This window comes from Schistocerca cancellata, chromosome 8 (genome assembly GCF_023864275.1).
Source record: "Schistocerca cancellata isolate TAMUIC-IGC-003103 chromosome 8, iqSchCanc2.1, whole genome shotgun sequence".
In the NCBI taxonomy this organism is placed as follows: Eukaryota; Metazoa; Arthropoda; class Insecta; order Orthoptera; family Acrididae; genus Schistocerca; species Schistocerca cancellata.
Genome location: NC_064633.1, coordinates 160,469,574 through 160,489,795, shown reverse-complemented (window position 1 = coordinate 160,489,795; position 20,222 = coordinate 160,469,574). Strand labels below are relative to the sequence as shown.

The 20,222-nt window shown below is 46.9% G+C and overlaps 1 protein-coding gene across 1 annotated transcript in view; it reads right to left on the bottom strand.

The window, feature by feature from the left end:
* Positions 1–20,222, bottom strand: part of LOC126094817 (bumetanide-sensitive sodium-(potassium)-chloride cotransporter-like) — a 275,910-nt gene that overhangs the window by 37,789 nt on the left and 217,899 nt on the right. Inside the window, exon 17 of the mRNA XM_049909392.1 lies at positions 12,412–12,569. Coding sequence (XP_049765349.1) covers positions 12,412–12,569 — 158 coding nt within the window. The remainder of the gene's footprint in view (positions 1–12,411; positions 12,570–20,222) is intronic.

Here is a 20,222-nt window from a genome sequence, read left to right as displayed (position 1 = left end):
GCCGATAACTCAGATGGCAAATCCAAGCGGGAAAGTAAAGAGTTAAATACTGGACATCCCGTCAGGAAGCAGCCGACAGTTAAAACTTGGGTGCAATGTGTACAAAGTGGTGGGGTAGTGCCACTTATCAAATGATGATGGCTAGAAATGCAATGCTCAATACACAGCCTAGTTAAAATGACCTCCTGGTGGGAGGGCCAAGAGGAGGTTGTTCAAGCCGCTGGGAGAGGCTTAATAAACCAGAGCTTATTCCCATGAAGAGACGACCATTAGCAATGCCAAATGGACATCACCTACTGACAGATGGCAACATGGAAATCATCAGAGGGAATACAGGAACTAGTAGGCTGAGGTATAGGAATGGTAGCCTTGGCAGCAGTGTCAGCAGCCTCGTTTCATGGCAGACCAACATGACCAGGAAACCAATTAAACTTCACAGTGGCTCCACCAAGAATGAGTAAGTGACAGTTTTCCTGGACCTATTGCACTAAGGGATGGGCGGTGTACAGCACACACAGATTTTGAACGGAGCTAAGCGAGTCTGAGCAGAGGACACAATTAAAAAATTGGAGTCGTTGGATGTACTCCGTGGCCTGATACAGGCCGAAGAGCTCTACTGTAAACACTGAGCAGTGTGCCAGAAGCCAATATCAAAAGGCACAGGCACAAATGATGAAGGCACACCCAATCCTATTGTCAGTCCAAGAGCCATCAGCGTAAACAAAGGTAGTATCGTGAAGTTCCATGCGAAGATCATGAAACTGAAGGCAATAGATCGAGATTGGAGTAGTGTCTTTAGGAAGCAAAAGAAGGCCAAGGTTAACATGGGCCACTTCACGAAGCCAAGATGGTGAAGGGTTCACACCCACTGGGTAAGTTGCATGTAGTGTGAAGTTAAGCCACCATAGCAAAAGAAAACTCCAGGAGGTAACAGAGAAGAGGGACGTGCCCCATACTGGCGATGAAAGAATCATCTAAGAAGGAGGCATAGGATGGCAAACGGCTTGCATATCTACTGAGGAGAAAGTCATGGCAGTAGGACGGTGTTAGTTCAGCAGCTTCAGCATACAGACACTCAACTGGGCTAGTGTAAAAGGCGCCAGTGGCCAAACGGATGCCACGATAGTGGAGAATCTTGAGACAGCGTAAGAGGGATTTTTTTTTGGTTGGGTTTAAGGGCGCTCAACTGCTGAGGTCATTAGCGCCCAGTCACTGTTGTTTGAGCACATGGAATCTGGTAAAACTCAAGGGGATGGAGGGGACACCAGAAGGACCCGACAAAGATGCAGACAAAATAAGTAAAAAGATTAAATGTCTTTGGACAAGCCAGTTAAAGTTATAAAACGCAGAATACGAGCAGCTGCTCGAGCGTCATCAGCTAAAACATCCGGTAAAGTAGATGGCAGGGACAGGACAACACGAAATTGATTAAAACGGGGACACGACAATAAAACATGGCGCACTGTTAATGCCTGACCACAAGGGCACTGCGGGGCTGGGTCACCGGAGAGCAGGTAGCGGTGGCTAAACCGGCAATGCCCAATCCGCAACCTGGTCAGAAGGACCTCCTCGCGCCGAGATGGTCGGGAGGATGTTGTCCAAGCAGTTGGTAGCGGTTTTACTGCCCGGAGCTTGTTTCCTTGGAGGGATGACCAAGCATCCCACCACAACGACACAAGCCTCTTACAGACATCCCCACGAATGTCGGATGACGGGACACAATGGGAGGCTGGCCGAGGCAGGAGGACCGCAGCCTTGGCTGCAGCATCCGCAGCCTCATTCCCAGGCACTCCCACATGTCCGGGAACCCACAGAAAGCTGACAGAACCACCGTTATCAGCCAAAGAATGGAGGGACTGCTGTATCCGTTGTATCAAGGGATGGACCGGATAGGGAGCTCCAAGGCTCTGAAGAGCACTGAGTGAGTCAGAGCAGAGTACATATGATGAATGGTGGTGGCGGCGGGCATACTGAACGGCCTGATGGAGAGCAAAAAGCTCGGCCGTAAAGCTGGAACATTGGTCGAGGAGCCTGTATTTAAATGTGGCGGCCCCGACGACAAAGGCACAGCCGACACCATCGTCAGTTTTGGAGCCATCGGTGTAAATAAAGGTGTGACCGGCAAGTCGAGCACAAAGTTCGGCAAACCGTGAGCAATACATTGCAGCCGGAGTACCATCCTTCGGGAGTGAGCTGAGGTCGAGATAAATATGAACCGGAGCCTGGAGCCAAGGTGGTGTCGGGCTCTCACCCTCTCTGAAGGTAGTAGGGAGGGCAAAATCCAATTGTCGAAGCAGGCGATGGAAGCGGACTCCGGGGGGCAGCAGGGCAGACACATACAACCCGTACTGACGGTCGAGAGAATCGGCGAAGAAGGACTTGTAAGAGGGGTGGTCGGGCATAGACGACAGCCGGCAGGCATACTGACACAGCAGTACGTCGCGCCGGTAGGTCAACGGTAACTCGGCAGCTTCAGCATAAAGACTCTCGACAGGACTAGTGTAGAAGGCTCCGGTCGCAAGACGTAACCCCCGATGGTGGATGGAGTTGAGCCGGCGTAAGAGGGACGGCCGAGCGGACGAGTAGACGAAGCTCCCATAATCCAGCTTCGATCGGACTATGGACCGATACAAGCGAAGCAGGACAGTGCGATCCGCTCCCCAAGATGAACCGCTAAGAACTCTGAGGACATTAAGGGAACGTGTACAACGGGCCGCCAAATAAGAGACGTGTGGAGACCAACACAGTTTCCTGTCCAACGTGAGCCCTAGAAACTTAGTTGTGTCCACGAATGGGAGAACAACGGGACCGAGATGTAAGGATGGCGGAAGGAACGCTTTATATCGCCAAAAGTTGATACAAACCGTCTTTTCTTCAGAGAACCGGAAGCCATTTGCCACGCTCCATGAGTAGAGGCTGTCTAGACAACGCTGAAGGCAGCGCTCCAGGAGGCATGTTCTCTGGGCACTGCAGTAGATCGCGAAGTCATCGACAAAGAGAGAGCCTGAGACATTAGGTGGAATGCAATCCATAATGGGATTGATCGCGATGGCAAAAAGGGCTACGCTCAAGACGGAGCCCTGAGGCACTCCATTCTCTTGGAGGAAGACGTCGGACAATACGGAGCCCACACGTACCCTAAACTTTCGATCCGTTAAAAAGGAATCAATAAAAAGGGGCAGGCGACCGCGTAGGCCCCACCTGTGCATAGTGCGGAGGATACCTCCTCTCCAACAGGTGTCATAAGCCTTCTCCAAGTCGAAGAACACGGCTACCGTTTGGCGCCTTCGCAAAAAGTTGTTCATGATGAATGTCGACAAGGTCACGAGGTGGTCAACAGCGGAGCGGCGGCGACGAAAGCCGCATTGGACATTAGTAAGTAGCCGTCGAGATTCAAGAATCCAGACTAACCGAGCATTAACCATGCGCTCCATCACCTTACAGACACAGCTTGTAAGAGAAATGGGGCGGTAACTAGAAGGAAGGTGTCTATCCTTCCCGGGTTTGGGTATAGGAACAACAACGGCGTCACGCCAACGCATGGGGACTTGACCTTCGGTCCAGACGCGATTGTAGGTACGGAGAAGGAAGCTTTTGCCCGCCGGAGAAAGGTGTGCCAGCATCTGAACGTGAATGGCATCCGGCCCCGGAGCAGAGGACCGGGACAGTGCAAGCGCACGTTCGAGTTCCCGCATAGTAAAGGGGGCATTATAGGTTTCCAGATTCAGCGAGTGGAAGGAAGGTCGCCGAGCCTCTTCTGCCTCTTTCCTGGGAAGGAAGGCAGGATGGTAATGGGCGGAGCTTGAAACCTCCTCGAAAAAGTGGCCAAAGGCGTTGGCGACAGCCACCAGATCAACAAGGACCGCATTACCTGAGGTCAGGCCAGGTACCGAGGAGTGGGCCTTAATACCCGACAGCCGGCGCAGGCTACCCCAAACGACGGAAGATGGAGTAAAACTGTTAAAGGAGCCGGTGAAAGAGGCCCAACAAGCTTTTTTGCTGTCTTTGATGACTCTACGGCATTGCGCTCGGAGTCGTTTGTATTCAATACAATTCGCCAACGTAGGATGGCGGCGAAAGGTGCGTAAAGCACGTCGTCGAGCACGGATAGCGTCCCTACAAGCCTCGTTCCACCAGGGGACGGAAACGCGACGTGAAGAAGTAGTACGAGGAATGGAACGTTCGGCAGCATGGATGATAACAGCCGTGAGGTATTCGACCTGACTGTCACAACTGGGAAAATCGTGGTCCGGAAAGGTCGCCAGGGATGAGTAAAGTCCCCAGTCAGCTTTCAGTATGTTCCAGCTCGAAGGACGTGGGGATGGGGTGTGGTGCAAGAGACGAACGACACAGGGGAAGTGGTCGCTCGAATAGGTGTCAGAAAGGACATACCACTCGAACCGACGGGCAAGAGTGGTAGAACATATCGAGAGGTCCAAGTGGGAGAAGGTATGAGTGGAGTCCGAGAGGAAAGTCGGGGTGCCGGTATTGAGGCAGACAAGATTGAGATGGTTGAAGACATCTGCCAAGAGTGAGCCTCTTGGACAGGATGCAGGAGAGCCCCAAAGGGGATGATGGGCATTGAAGTCGCCAAACAATAAAAACGGCGGGAGAAGCTGAACGATCAGGTGCATCATGTCAGCCCGACTAACGGCAGACGACGGTGGAGTGTAGATGGTACAAACTGAAAAAGTAAAAGCAGAAAGAGTAATGCGGACAGCTATTGCTTGGAGTGGGGTGGTCAATGGGATGGGATGGTAATAGACGTCGTCCCGAATGAGCAACATGACCCCACCATGAGCTGGGACACCGTCCACAGGGGTAAGGTCATACCGCTCCGAGGTATAGTGGGTAAAGGCAATACGGTCAGTCGGGCGCAACTTGATTTCCTGGAGTCCAAGGACGAGCGGACAGTGCAGGCGGAGGAGCAGTTGTAATTCCTCCCGATGAGATCGAATACCTCTTATGTTCCAATGAAACAACGCCATCGCTAGTCAAAAAGTTGGGGGAACGAGACGGGGGAAGAGCTGGTCACCTCGACGGCCGCGGAGGGCCAGGTTGCGAGGGAACAACGCTACAACCGACGGGAGGCGGATCCGGTTCCATCGACTGGTCACCAGCTGCGGCCGCTGTCCCTGGTTGTGTAGGAGGGGCAGCATCATTTGCCGACGAAAGGCCAGCTGTCCGCCTGGCAGCAGAGCGTCCCGGCGAAACTGAGGACGGCCGGGAGCGGCGACTCACGGATGGAGCGTCAGTCGAAACGCGCCGGGGTGGAGAGGGGGATAGAGACTTCTTCTTGGAGGCCTTCTTGGAAGGCCGAGGAGGCACAGGGATGGTGGGCTGGACCCGAAGAAGGTCCTCACGCGCGGGGTCCGTTTTGGAACGCCGGACCTCGGAAGCCGGGGTCCGGAACGTGTCCCCGATGGACGCCTGAGAAGAGGATCGCTTCGCAGGTGGCGTGTGGGGAGAAGGAGCAGGAAGGATGGCCCCTGGGGCAGAGGGGGTGGGGGCCACGGGGGAGGAGGATTTGGAAGGGAGGGATTTGGGAGGCGGAGGCAGAGCCCCCTGATGGGCGGAGGAGGCGGAGGGGGGACAGGAGAGGGGTGAGGATACCGCAGAAGGAGTGGACACAACTGAGGCAAATGAAGTGGTCAATGGCACGGGATGGAGGCGGTCGTACTTCTTCCTGGCCTCAGAATAAGACAGCCGATCCAAAGTTTTGATTTCTTGTATCTTCTTCTCCTTCTGATATGCGGGGCAGTCTGAGGATCTAGGCGAGTGGACGCCAGGACAATTAACGCACCGAGGTGGTGGGGTGCATGTATGTTCCTCACGAAGAGGACGGCCACAATCGCCACAGAGGGGCTCAGCCTCACACCGTGACGACATGTGCCCAAAGCGCAAACACCTAAAACAGCGCATAGGAGGCGGAACGTAGGGTCGCACGTCACACCGGTAGCACATTACCTTTACCTTCTCCGGGAGAACGTCCCCCTCGAAGGCGAGGATAAAGGCCCCAGTGTCGATGCGATGGTCTTTGGGGCCGCGCTGGACTCGCCGGACGAAATGCACGCCTCGGCGCTCCAGGTTGGCCCTGAGCTCCTCATCAGATTGTAGCAGGAGGTCACGATGAAAAATAACCCCCTGCGTCCTATTGAGTGCCAGATGTGGGACAATGGAGACTGGGATGTCCCCTAGGCGGTCGCACGCCTGGAGCGCCGCCGACTGTGTGGCGGACGTGGTCTTGATAAGTACGGACCCTGAACGCATCTTGCTGAGAGCCTCGATTTCCCCGAAGATGTCCTCAATGTGCTGAACAAAGAACATGGGCTTGGAGGTGGCGAATGTCCCCCATCGGTCCGAGAACAGACCAAATAGCGGGGGAAGTACTTCGCTCCAAGCCGGCGGGCCTGTCCCTCCTCGCATGGAGTGGCCAAGGGGGAAGGGGCAGGAGAACCAGAACCAGAAACGGTACTTTTTCTTTTAAAAGACTCGGCCGCAGAGCGACCCGATACGTGGTGACGTTTCATCTGCGAAACGTCCGCCCCGATACCACCCACTCCGACCAGGGGCTCTCCCCACGGGCGCCACCCAGCCGCAGCAAGGGCCACCTGGCAGGATGACCATTGCCGGGAGTCCTGATGCCCAAGGAGATGGGCATCTACTCCTTGGCCGACGTGGGGAGGGTGCAGCTCAGGTATCGGCAGTACGATCCCTGTGTTGTCAGGGGGCTACAACCTAGAGGGTACATGACGACCCCACCACAACGGGCTGGCTACCGTGCTGGATTTCTGGTGCCATGGAAAGTCCATCATGATCGCTGGTGCAGATGGAGACGCACTATGGGCGTAACTGGGACAACCCAAAAGGCGTTTAGGCCCAATTTGAGTAATAGTGGGTATGGTTACAACGCCGGTGCAATGCTGAGTGCCAAGGTCTTAGTGCACTTAGGACCAGTGGTACACCACGTAAGGTGTCCTTCCCCAAAAGGCTCGTACTTCTGTAGAAATTTAGAAAAATGGAGGTCAAACCCCAAGGGGGACCATCACATGGAAGGCCGAAACAGTTGAAACTCCTTTTAGTCGCCTCGTACGACAGGCAGGAATACCTCAGGCCTATTCTTACCCCGGACCCGCAGGGGGGGCGTAAGAGGGATGGCCGCAGGGGGGGCGTAAGAGGGATGGATGTGCAGACGCATAAACAAAGCACCCATAGTCAAGTTTCAAATGTACAAGGGACCAGTACAAACAGAAGAGGGTGTTTCTATCAACACTCCAGAAAGTACCATTGAGGACACATAGGACACTGAGGAACTGCGTAGTGGGCTGACAGGTAAAACACACGGGAGGACCAATAGTGTTTCCTATCGAGCATGAGCCCGAGGAATTTCATAGTTTCAACAAACAGAAGGGCAACAGGCCCAAGATTTGTAAATATGGTGGGAGAAACCATTTTCGATGCCAGAAATTCATACAAATGGTTTTGTTAGTGGAAAAACAAAAGCCATAGTTGATGCTCCAGGAGTAAAGACTATCAAGACATCACTGAAGATGCAGCTCAGTGAGACAGGTCCATGGAGAACTGCAATAGATGGCAAAATCGCCAAGAAAAAGGGAGCCAGAGATGCGTGGCGAGAGACAGGCCGTTATAGGGTTAATGGCGACAGCAATGAGGACGACACTTAGGACAGAACCCTGAGGCACACCATTTTCCTGGATAAAGGTGTCTGACAAGGCAGAACTCACACACACCATGAAAACTCGGTCTTTTAAAAATTCCTGAAGGAAACAGGGCAGGCAGCCATGGAAGTCCCACAGGTAAAGAGTATGGAGGATACCAGTTCTTCAGCAAGTGTCTTAGGCCTTCTCCAAATAAAAACATTGCCATATTCTGGGATTTGTGCAGAAAACCAATCATGACATGGGTGGACAAAATAACGAGATGGTCAGTGGCAAAACACCGCACTCTAAACCCACACTGTGCATTCATTCATTAGTGAATTGGGAGACTTGAGCCACCGTATCAGCCAGGCATGAATCATACATACATTCCATCACCTTGCAAACACAACTGGTGAGAGATGGGGCAGTAGCTAGAAGGAAGGGTTTTGTCCTTACCAGGCTTAGGTATGGGTATGATGGTGTCTTCATGCAAGCATCCAGGAAATGTGCCCTCTGCCCAGATGTGGTTGTACGTGTTAAGCAGAAAGTGCTTGACCGCAAGAGGAAGGTGCCCCAACATCTGAATGTTGACAGCTTCTGGCCCTGGGGCAGAGGATCAGGATGAACTGAGAGCATGATGTAGCTCCTTCGTAGTAAAGGTGGCACTGTAGCACTGAAGATTCTGAGAAGAGAAGGGTATTGCCCGAGGCTCCTTAGCTTGTTTCTGATGGAAGAAGGCATGGTGCTAGTGGGAAGACCTCAAAACATCTGCAAAATGGCAGCCCAGGGCGTTGGAAATAGCAATTGCGAACATGATAACACCCTCTGCTACTGTCAGGCTGGAAATGGGCGAATTGATTGTGATCCCAGAGAGCCATCGGAAGTTGGCCCACACAACAGAGGAAGGAGTGGAACTGTTAAAAGAACTAGTGAATGTAATCTAGCAAGCTTTTTTGTATACCAAAGAACGCGACAACACTTTGCGTGCATCTATTTATAATGAAACGCAGAGTGCACCCTCCGTGAGCGGATTGCGTCGTGGCAGGCCTCAGTCCACCAAGGGACTGGGACACGGAGTGACACATAAGAAGTGCAAGGAATGGAATGTTCTGCAGTAATAAGAATAACATTTGTGAGATATTACACCTGGTCATCACAACTGAGGAAATCTTGTTCCTCGAAGGTCACCAGAGAGGAGTAAAGCCACCAGTCAGCCTTAGTGAGCTTCTGTTTGGGTGCACGCAGGTGAGGTAGGAGTCAGCAAACAGATAGCACAGGGGAAATGGTCACTCGAGTAGGCATCAGAAAGAATGGATCACTGAAGATGATGGGCAACTGGGTAGTGCAGAATAGGTGTGCAAGGAGTCAGAAAGGAAAGTGGGCGCATCTCTGATAGGTTCTGGGAGAACCCCAAAGGAGATGATGCACATTAAAGTCACCAAGTAGCAGAAATGGGCGGTGGGGGTGGGGGGGTGGGGGGGAGGATTGGGGAGGTAGCTGCCCAATAAGCTGAAGGAAGTTTGCCATGGTGACATCGAATGAGGGAGGGATATAAATGGTACAGAGGGAAAGTCAGGTGGAGAAGGAAAAGATGAACTTCAGCAGCTTGAAGATGGGTAATCAGGAAAACGGGTTGACTTGAATGTCATCCCATATGAGCAGCATAACCCCTTTATGTCGAATGCCGACCTCAGGGGGAAGGTCAAAACAAACCGGGAAGAAATGCGAAAGCTCAAAGTGGTCATGAGGGTGCAATTTAATTTCCTGAAGGCAGAGTACAAGGGGACACTGCGATGCTAAAAGCACCCATAAATCCTCTTTGTGGCACCGAAGGCCACAAATGTTCCATTGGAGGAGAGTCATGATGAGGAAGAGATGTAGGGGTGTCACCTCGGCAGTTACCAAGTGACAGCCTGTGAAGATTCACTGCTACAAGGCACAGAAGCAGTAGGATCCTGCTCCATAGGGTCCACAGAAGCATTGGCTTGCTTGTGCTGACAGTCTGTGAAGTCAAACACTGAAAAATGATTGGTGGTGCACACTGGTGATACAGAGGCCGGACGGGCTAAGGTATCCTGTGGCTACACCGTTTAAGAGGGTCTTGTGTAGCTGGTGGCTTCGCCTCTTGAGTCGGGAGTCTGATGGCTTGGAGCACAGCTGGACGCAGGGATGGTGAGCACAGCTGGACGCAGGGATGGTGAAGCTACCTTGACACTAGGTGATTTCACAACCTCAGAGCTGCTCAGAGAAGAGGTCGCATGTCTGCGTGGTAATGTCCTTCATGGAGCGAGGGATAACAAAAACAGAACTATAGGTACCAGACGGGAGAGCACAGGGTTTGAGACTAGCCAATAACTTGCAAGTGACTGAGTAAAGCACTTTTTCCTTCACCCGAATCTCTTGTACAGCCCACTCATCAAAATATATGGGACACTACTGAGAGGAGGCGGCATGGCCGCCATTGTAGTTGATACAGCAGGGAGAAGGAGGCGGACAATTGCCCTCGTGCGCATCCCTACCACAGGTTACACATTGGGCTGGGTGTCAACAAGACATTCTAGTGGGTTGAAATGACACTGGTAGCAGCACATTGGGTTCGGAATGTAAAGCCGGACTGTGATAATTTCATAGCCTGCTTTGATCTTGGACAGAAGCATCACTCTATCAAAGGTGAGAAAAAGAGAGCGGGTGGGCACTAAGGGGGAATCTACAAGTTCATCACCTGATGGACGGCAATGACTGGATTTCGGCCTCAGTTAAACTGTTGAGCAACCTAGTGTAAATAACACCATGGGAAGAATTTAAAGTTCCATGGGCCTCGACACGAACAGGGTAGCAGTGGAGAAGTGAGGTGGCAAGCAGTTTTTGTGCTTGAGATTCAGAAGCACTCTCCAAGAGAAAAGTGCCATTCCATAAATGAGAGCAGGATTTCACAGGGCTGGCAATTGCAACACCACCTTTCTGAATAATAAATGAATTTACCATGGTGAAGGACTGAACGTCTTCAGTACATGAGATCATGAGGAACCCTGGTGCATCGGGAACGGACTTTGAATCATTAGCCTCATTACATTTACATTTCATAGACAGTGATTGTGAAGATGATTGGCTCATGATTGCCGGTGTTTTCGATGGCACACTCCTTCCAACTGTGGGCCCCTTCACAAGGGGGCACACCTACCTTAGATGACTGTTCACACCTCAGGTCACATCTCTCTGACATCCGACAGAAGGACCAATCAGAAAGTTTAGACGGTTGCAGCTCAGCAATCACCACTCTCTGGGCCTGGCCTGTACCAGGGGCTACATGCAAATCCTAACTGTTGACCCGGGCCTGGGAATTACACGTTACTCTGTCACCTGTTATGTGTCACACACATGGGCCGGCCTTCAGGAGTGCATAGGGAGGAGACGAAAAAAATGAAAAAGGAACCTCAAATGCTGAAGCAGAGGAACGAGGGAAGAAAGGCAATGCAGAAAGGAAAAGGGAGCGAAAAACAGTGGTGAGACTGTTCTTACATCAGCGACAGACAATGCAGAACATTCGCAACAACACCCCAGATATGTTCCACAAGGAAGGGGAAAAAGAGTAGCAAGAGGACAGACATGCAGCATGGGAGGGAAAAGATGCTGCAAATGCTGGGCCCCTGTGGTAGGCAAGCATGAACCCGCCAAAGAGTGGTGAGCCCCCAGGGGAGCAGTGCATGATGGGAGTGGCGACTGTGTGGGGGTAAGGAGGAGGCTGGTGTGGGGAGGGGGAGGGATGGTACAGTAGGGGTGGCGGACTGTGAAGTGCCACAGGTTAGCTGGATGGCAGAGAAGAGGAGAGGGGAGGGGGAGTAGCAGAAAAGGAGATTGTAAAAAGACTGGGTGTGATGGAGGAATGATGGCTGTGTAGTGGTGGAATGGAAACAGGGAAGGGGCTGATTGGGTGAGGACAGTGACTAATGAAGGTTGAGGCCAGGAAGGTTACAGGAATGTAGGATGTATTGCAGGGAAATTCCCACCTGCGCAATTCAGAGCTGGTGTTGGTGAGGACCGATATGGCACAGGCTGTGAAGCAGTCATTGAAATACAGGATGTTATGTTTGGCAGCGCATCCAGCAACAGGGTGGTCCACTTGTTTCTTGGCCACAGTTTGTCGGTGGCCATTCATGAGAACAGACAGCTTGTTGGTTATCATGCCCACATAGAATGCAGCACAGTGGTTGTAGCTCAGCTTGTGGATCACATGACTGATTTCACAGGTAGCCCTGGATTTGATGGGATAGGTGAATTTTGTGACCAGACTGGAATAGGTGGTGGTGGTGGGAGGATGTATGGGACAGGTCTTGCATCTACGTCTATTACAGGGGTATGAGCCACGAGGTAAGGGGGTTAGGAGCAGGGGTTGTGTAAGGATGGACGAATATGTTCTGTAGGTTCAGTGGATGGTGGAATACCACTGTGGGAGGGGTGGGAAGGATTGTTTGAATCTATGGAACATTTATTTTTGAAGCACAATATTTGTTACATAAATCAATGATCCTTAACAGACATTAAAGCTGCTATTTCCATTTATGTTTCGTAAGTCTCAATTTGCTTCCCTTGTTAGTCAGATATATTCAACACAAAAGCCTTTGGGAAAAATTATACAGAAACAAACATGCTGTAGAGATATGTTAATCTTTTGCCTGTACTTTTATCCTACACGAGTGCTTTCCTTATTTTACTTCATCAACCCACTACCAAGTATTTACACATCACTTACCACCATCTCCAGTATTATGATTATTCTCAGCCAATTTAAAGCCACTAATGAGCTCATTGAAGAAAGCATATGTTGATTCCTGTGGTTTTCTTGTTATATCTGTTATTACTTTCACATCCGAGTAATCAATTCGAAATTTTGCCAGCAAGCTTGCCATACTGTAAATATAACAAATGTAATGTATTTTAGAAGTTGAAATTTTTTGTTCATCATATAAAACATGTAATTAGCAAATGACTGTTCTGCAGCACAATAACTGAACATTCACAATTCTTCATTAGCACGTAACACTATTCTGAAGTACATACAAATAATCTGAATCAAAGTGTCTTTTAATGTTTCCACCTCTTCCTTTGTAAATTAAAAACCTATCACGCTAACTTGCCTGTGAAACATTTGTATAGGAAAGGACATGTTTGTGAGTATCATAGCAATATCTTAAACTTCTCAACATCTGCCACAAAAGTTATTCTGAACTTTATTGATCTACACAAACTTACTGATCTATATAAACATTTTTCAAAATTTTAATTATATACTTTTATCAATTTTGTACCTCAGAAACAGGGATGGTTATATTATGACAAAAATGAAAAATAACAATAATTTGTTAAGGAAGATTTTATGTAGTCTGCACATTATTTCCAGCTCTAATTTAACCAGTTTACACCAGTGCTGCAAACAGTGTCAGTTGAAGCCTAGAATAATAGTAATTGTGTAGACCCCACAGCAAACAACTGTACTATTAAATCAGTTTTCTTGAAAGAGAGCTTTCCAATTTCATTTGTACCCAGGATTGCATAGGCCAATTTTCAAGCTCCATCCCCTCCCCCACAATTTTCTTGCCCTTTCATCCTTGCAGAATAGTTTCAAATCGACCAACCCATAAAGTAGAAGTATAGCCTCTGCAGTGATCAGTTCAGCATAAATTATGCAACACCAGTGCACTGAAAATAGATTCAACATTAAAATTGAATTATTTAGACTGTTTCTTTAACACTTGCAATGGTCAGCCCCCACCCCCACCCCCCCAAAAATAAAAAAAATAAAAAAAAAATAAATAAAAAAACAACAAAAAATAAAATTAAAAAAAAAATATTGAAATTATCTTATTCATCCTCCTCCTCAATACTTTCTCTTGATGTTGTTGCTGTGGTGGTGGTGGTGGTGAGTCCGGAGGTTGGTTTCATATAGCTCTCCATGCTAGTCTACCCTGCTAAAGTACTAAACAATGGAAAATCCAGGATGGAATGTAACAATATTATGAAACGGAAAGTTGCAACTCACCATATGGTGGAGATGCTGAGTCACAGATAGGCACAACAATAAGACTTTCATAAATAAGCTTTCAGCCAACGAGGCCTTTGCTGAAAATAGACGCGCGCGAGTGTATACCCGTCCTTTTTCCCCCTAAGTTAAGTCTTTCCGTTCCCGGGATTGGAATGACTCCTTACCCTCTCCCTTAAAACCCACATCCTTTCGTCTTTCCCTCTCCTTCCCTCTTTCCTGACGAAGCAACCGTTGGTTGCGGAATGCTGAAGATTAGATGGGTAGATCACATAACTTATGAGTAGGTACTGAATAGAACTGGGGAGAAGAGTAATTTGTGGTACAACCAGACAAAAAGAAGGGATCGGTTGATAGGACACATTTTAAGGCATCAAGGGATCACCAATTTAGTACTGGAGGGAAGTGTGTGGGGTAAAAATAGTAGAGGGAGACCAAGAGATGAATGCAGTAAGCAGATTCAGAGGGATGTAGATTGCCGCCATTATAAGGAGATGAAAAGGCTTGCACAGGATAGAGTAGCATAGAGAAATGCATAAAACCAGTTGTTGAACTGGACTGAAGACCACAACAACAACAACGACATTTTTGTAGCGTGTACGTAGACTTGTATGGAAGTGAAATGCAGTGCCACAGAATAAAACTGAAGATTAAATGTTTAGATTGATTACTGGAGAGGTACTGTATTGAACTTGGAAGAAAAAGCTCTAAAGCACAACTTGACTAAAAGAAAAGATTGGTTGATAGAGCACATCCTGAGGTGATTTGGTAATGATCAGAAATGAGGCAGGTAAAAGCTGATATATCTAAAAAGAAAGATGATGAGACTTACCAAACAAAAGCGCTGGCAGGTCGATAGACACACAAACAAACACAAACATACACACAAAATTCAAGCTTTCGCAACAAACGGTTGCTTCGTCAGGAAAGAGGGAAGGAGAGGGAAAGACGAAAGGATGTGGGTTTTAAGGGAGAGGGTAAGGAGTCATTCCAATCCCGGGAACGGAAAGACTTACCTTAGGGGGAAAAAAAGGACAGGTATACACTCGCACATACACACACACATCCATCCGCATATACACAGACACCATTCATATATATGTGCTCTATCAACCAATCTTTTCTTTTAGTCATGTTGTGCTTTAGAGCTTTTTCTTCCAAGTTCAATACAGTACCTCTCCAGTAATCAATCTAAAAATTTAATCTTCAGTTTTATTCTGTGGCACTGCATTTCACTTCCATACAAGTCTATGTACGCTCTACAAAAATGTTGTTGTTGTGGTCTTCAGTCCAGTTCAACAACTGGTTTGATGCATTTCTCTATGCTACTCTATCCTGTGCAAGCCTTTTCATCTCCTTATAATGGCGGCAACCTACATCCCTCTGAATCTGCTTACTGCATTCATCTCTTGGTCTCCCTCTACTATTTTTACCCCACACACTTCCCTCCAGTACTAAATTGGTGATCCCTTGATGCCTTAAAATGTGTCCTATCAACCGATCCCTTCTTTTTGTCTGGTTGTACCACAAATTACTCTTCTCCCCAGTTCTATTCAGTACCTACTCATAAGTTATGTGATCTACCCATCTAATCTTCAGCATTCTTCTGTAGCACCACATTTCAAACGCTATTCTCTTCTTGTCTAAGGTGTTTACTGTCCATGTTTCACTTCCATATAAATACTTTCAGTAAGGACTTCCTGATACTTCAATCTATACTTGATGTTAACAAATTTCTCTTCTTTAGAAATGCTTTTCTTGCCATTGCCAGTCTACATTTTAAATCTGTCCTACTTTGACCATCATCAGTTGTTTTGCTTCCAAAATAGGAAAACTCATTTGCAACTTTAAGTTTCTCATTTCCTAATATAATTCCGTCAGCATCACCTGATTTAATTCAACTATCCTCATTTTGCTTTTGTTGATGTTCATCTTATATCCTCCTTTCAAGACACTGTCCATTCCATTCAACTAATCTTCCAAGTCCTTTGCTGTCTCTGACAAAATTGCAATGTCATCAGCAAATCTCAAAGTTTTTATTTCTTCCCCCAAGACTTTAATTCCTACTCCGAATTTTTCTTTTGTTTCCTTTACTGCTTGCTCAATAAACAGACTGAATAACATCTGGGATATGCTACAACCCTGTCTCACTCCTTTCTCAACCACCACTTCCCTTTCATGCCCCCTGACTGTCATAACTGCTATCTAGTTTTTGTGCAAATTGTAAATAGCCTTTGCCTGCATTTAATCACTGCCACCTTTAGAATTTGAAAGAGAGTGTTCCAGTCAACATTGTCAAAAGCTTTCTTTGTCTACAAATGCTATAGACTTAGGTTTGCCTTTCCTTAACCTATCTTCTATGAAAATTCATGGGCCCAGTATAGCCTTGCATGTTCCTTTTCTCTTGAATCCAAACTGATATTCCCAAATGCTGGCTTCTACCAATTTTTCCATTCTTCTGTATCGAATTCGTGTCAGTGTTTTGCAGCCATGACTTATTAAACTGATAGTTTGACAATTTTTACGCCTGCCAGCACCTGCTTTCTTTGGTTGGGAGTATTATATTCTTCTTGAAGTCTGAGGGTATTTCACCAGTCTCATACCTCTTGCTCACCAGGTGGTAGAGCTGTATCATGGCTGCCTCTCCCAAGGCTACCAGTAGCTCTAATGGAATGTTGTCTACTCCCGGGGCCTGTTTCGACTTAAGTCTTTCTGTGCTTTGTCAAATTCTTCCCACAGTATCATATCTCCCTCCTTATCTTCCTCTACATCCTCTTCCATTCCCATAATACTGCCCTCAAGTGCTTCTCCCTTGTGTAGAGCCTCTAGATACTCTTTCCATCTTTCTGCTTTACCTTCTTTGCTTAGGACAGTTTTCTGCCAGAATAGCCTTCCTAATACTTAAATTTACCAGCATGAATTTTCCCTCTGCAACAGACTGTGTGCCAATTTGAAACTTCTTGGTAGATTAGAACTGTGCACTGGACTGATAAACCTGGGAACTTTTCCCAAACTGGCCAAATGCTCTACTGCCTGAGCTATCCAACCTTAGGTAGTTACACACTGTTTTAATCTGCCAGGAAGTTTCACTTAAATTTATGATCAGCGTTAACAAATATCCCTTATTCAGAACATTTCTCATGCTATCACTAGTTTGCATTTTATATCCTCCTCCTCTTATATTATCAGTTACTTTGCTGTCCAGGTAGAAAATACAAGGGTTGGGTAAAAATATGGAAACAGTGAGAGAAATGTATGCTTGAATGTAAATGCATATGCTAGCTAAGTCTGCTGGTTGTGCTTTTGTATTTTACCATAAATGTCACCTGTTCCATGTCCTCAGAACGTTGCAAGTGTCAGTCGTGGTCAGAACAATATTCTGTGTTGTTGTGTGTTCGTTATGTCACAGCTAAATGAATTCAAACATGGCAGATTGTTGGTGTTTGTATGGTAAGTGATTTTCTATCCCAGGTAGCCAAAGTGTTGGGTGTTTCAAGAGAGGGTTTGGTGATGATCTGGACAAGCATATTGTGATATTCCATGAGCCCCAGGCTAATCCCACAGTACATTGTTTGCTACTCAGTGGCGATACTATGTTCCAAGACAATAGGGCCTGTTTACACAGCTCACATCATTCATGACTAGTTTTGTGAGCACAAGGATGGATAGCCCTATCTCTTCTGGCTGCCACAGTCACCAAATCTTGATATTATTGATGATGATGGGTGATGATATTTTTGATGTGGGACATTTAGCATCATGGTCAACAGTGCCCTAATGATAGATCAGCATGTCATTATTATGTGGGGTGGGGGGGGGGGGGGTGGGGGGGTTGGATGGCATGGGCTGTTCCCACATGCAGAATAGTTTATAGTACATTAACACATAAATGTATGCCTTCCCTCCCCAGCACTTAAGAGATGAGGCTCGACAGTTCACAAAATTTAAGAACTCATGTAACACTGGTATCAGGGTTGGCGAGGATGGCTGGCAGGCAGACATACACCCAAACCAAGGACTGCCCTGAGCCAGTATATAAGACATGTAGTGAAAATATGTGGAATCAAAACCGCACACCACAAACTTCACAGAATTGTGGATCCTCTTGCTGGATGAGTAAACTGTGCATTAAAGAACAAAGTCCTGTGCGCTGTTTGCTGAACAGCACTTTCTGCCATGGTGAGGTTGGCACGAAGTCAGCCAGGACTGTGTGGTTGGTCAAAGAGACTGCAGTTTGTTTTCCACCACCAACAATTCAGTTCCCCCCCCCTTATGCATGATTCGTCTGGCAGACAATGAGATGATAACATGCAAGGAGACGACATATCAACACACAACACCATCCCAACATGCTTCTTTGGCTGGTGTGTCACCTGTATCATTTTCCTGTACCCCTATACTCTTATCTTTGTGTGGTATCATTTGCCAAAAGCTTGTTTCAGTATCTCCGACTATGAGATCTGAGGGATTTATTAATATTTTATTCTGGTTTTTTCACGACGCGTGTGTTCATGACAGAGCCCTATACATACATTCCATTTTCTTGACACTGGAGACAGATAACAATATCATGCTAAGTTTAAAGAATAATTAAATATGTTATCTAAATTTCAGACGCAGCTACATACGATCCAACACACACTTAAGGCAAGTTCATGGCTACCCATATTTTTACTACAAACTAAGAATTTTGCACATTAGTTTCCCTAACATTAAAATATCACATTAAGTATGACCATTAATGAATTGATAGGCAGTTCATTACGAAGCTCATGAATAAAGCTGGAAGCGAGAATCAGAGTTTATTCGTGAATAGTTTCCTTAAAATCCTTTGAGAAAGATTGCAGATAGGCCAGTTTGCCATTCACCCACAATGAGCTTGAAGAGTTCCACATTCAGCACAAGCTGGCAACTATACCACCCACCAGTTGCTGCATTCTAAACTGTCAAAAGTTGTAACTAATTTTAAATGCACTACAGCTTTCTTGTCTGCATCAAGCATAAAATCACTTTGAGCCTCTGAAGATGCCAGAGCCGCTGTTTGCTCTGTCCCTGGCCATGTAGATTCTTGACACAGTCTGTAGTATTTATCCCAAATGGCTTGTTCACATGGGGTTGATTTCTGAATAGCTGCTCAAAACGGGTGTGTGACCACTGCACTAAATGATAATGACTAAGGCAATGCCAAGATTTTCAGGGCCTGTTGAGCCAGAATGAGATGACACTTAATCCAGAGTAGTCTATCAGCCTCTGCACAAATACACTTAACTGGTCTGATCCAAAAGGCTCCAGCCAATATCCAAATGCCATCATGGTAGACTACGTGTAATATCTTGGGGTAGGAATAGGCATGGTAATGGATTGTGTTTGTGGTGTTCCTGTATTTTTGTCCACCCTGCGTATCTTCTAATTTCAGTGTCTCATGTCATAATTAATTCAGTGTCTCATGTCATAATTAATTCACCAAGCATCACCTGATTTAATTTGACTGCATTACTCTTTTTTACTTTAATTTGTATTTATCTTACAAGTTCATTTGAAAACATCATCCATATGTTGTCTTCTCATGCACCACTGTAAGAGATCCTCCTCCTGCTGCTACATCAAGGATGACTGTGCTACCAGTTTGTGGTGTTTCAGGTGCCATCGCACTGTTCACATGGATAGTTGTTTTTCTCCAAAGAAGCCCATTTCCTGACTCAAGGAGTGTGACATGTACGATCCCGCACAACCGAGGGAAAATATTTCCGTTCTCCTGGATGCGAACTGCAGGGGAAAGGGAGGGTTGGCATAGAGATGAGTACTGCCATCCTGGGTCCTCCTATTCCCTATGTACATTACAATCATGGGATCCAAACCACCGGAAGCAGCAGTATCACATATGAAGAACTGTAGTTTTGATTTCTCTTTCTGTCATGACACAAACAGCCATCATTCAAATGTTATTTCTGAATGACAAACTGGATTCATGGTCTTTATGTACAGAACGTAGATATAATTATTCCCATCTACTTTATGTGGTTGTGTTGAAATCCTAGTCATGCCACTTTCACATTTTTTTGCACTGTCTTCATCTGCCGCTATTCAAACAGACTACAGTCTAGTTGTTTCCAGAGAGGTATGTGTATTGCTATGATCTGTTCGTAATTGCAAGAGGAAGCTCATTTATCAAGCTTGTCTTAACTGCAAAACCGACACCGCATATGGAATGATCTCTTTGTCTTTCCCTTTTTGAAAGAGTATTATCCTGTTGCATTCACTGGTCCTCCTATCATAAGACAACCTGCTTTCTCCCAGTGCAGCAACATGAATCTTAAGGGATTCTTATTTATATGGTAGAAGACCTGTTATTCTTCCTGGTCGGTCATTTCTACCTATCACATCCAGCAGTTTAATCAAATTTCATATGGCAAGTTTCATCCCAATTTAACTGTTAATTGGTGTTATCATATTTAGCCTCCATGTCACATGAAAAGGGCAGTGGTAGCGATAAAAAGTATTTGGAAACCTGTTAATGGACATTA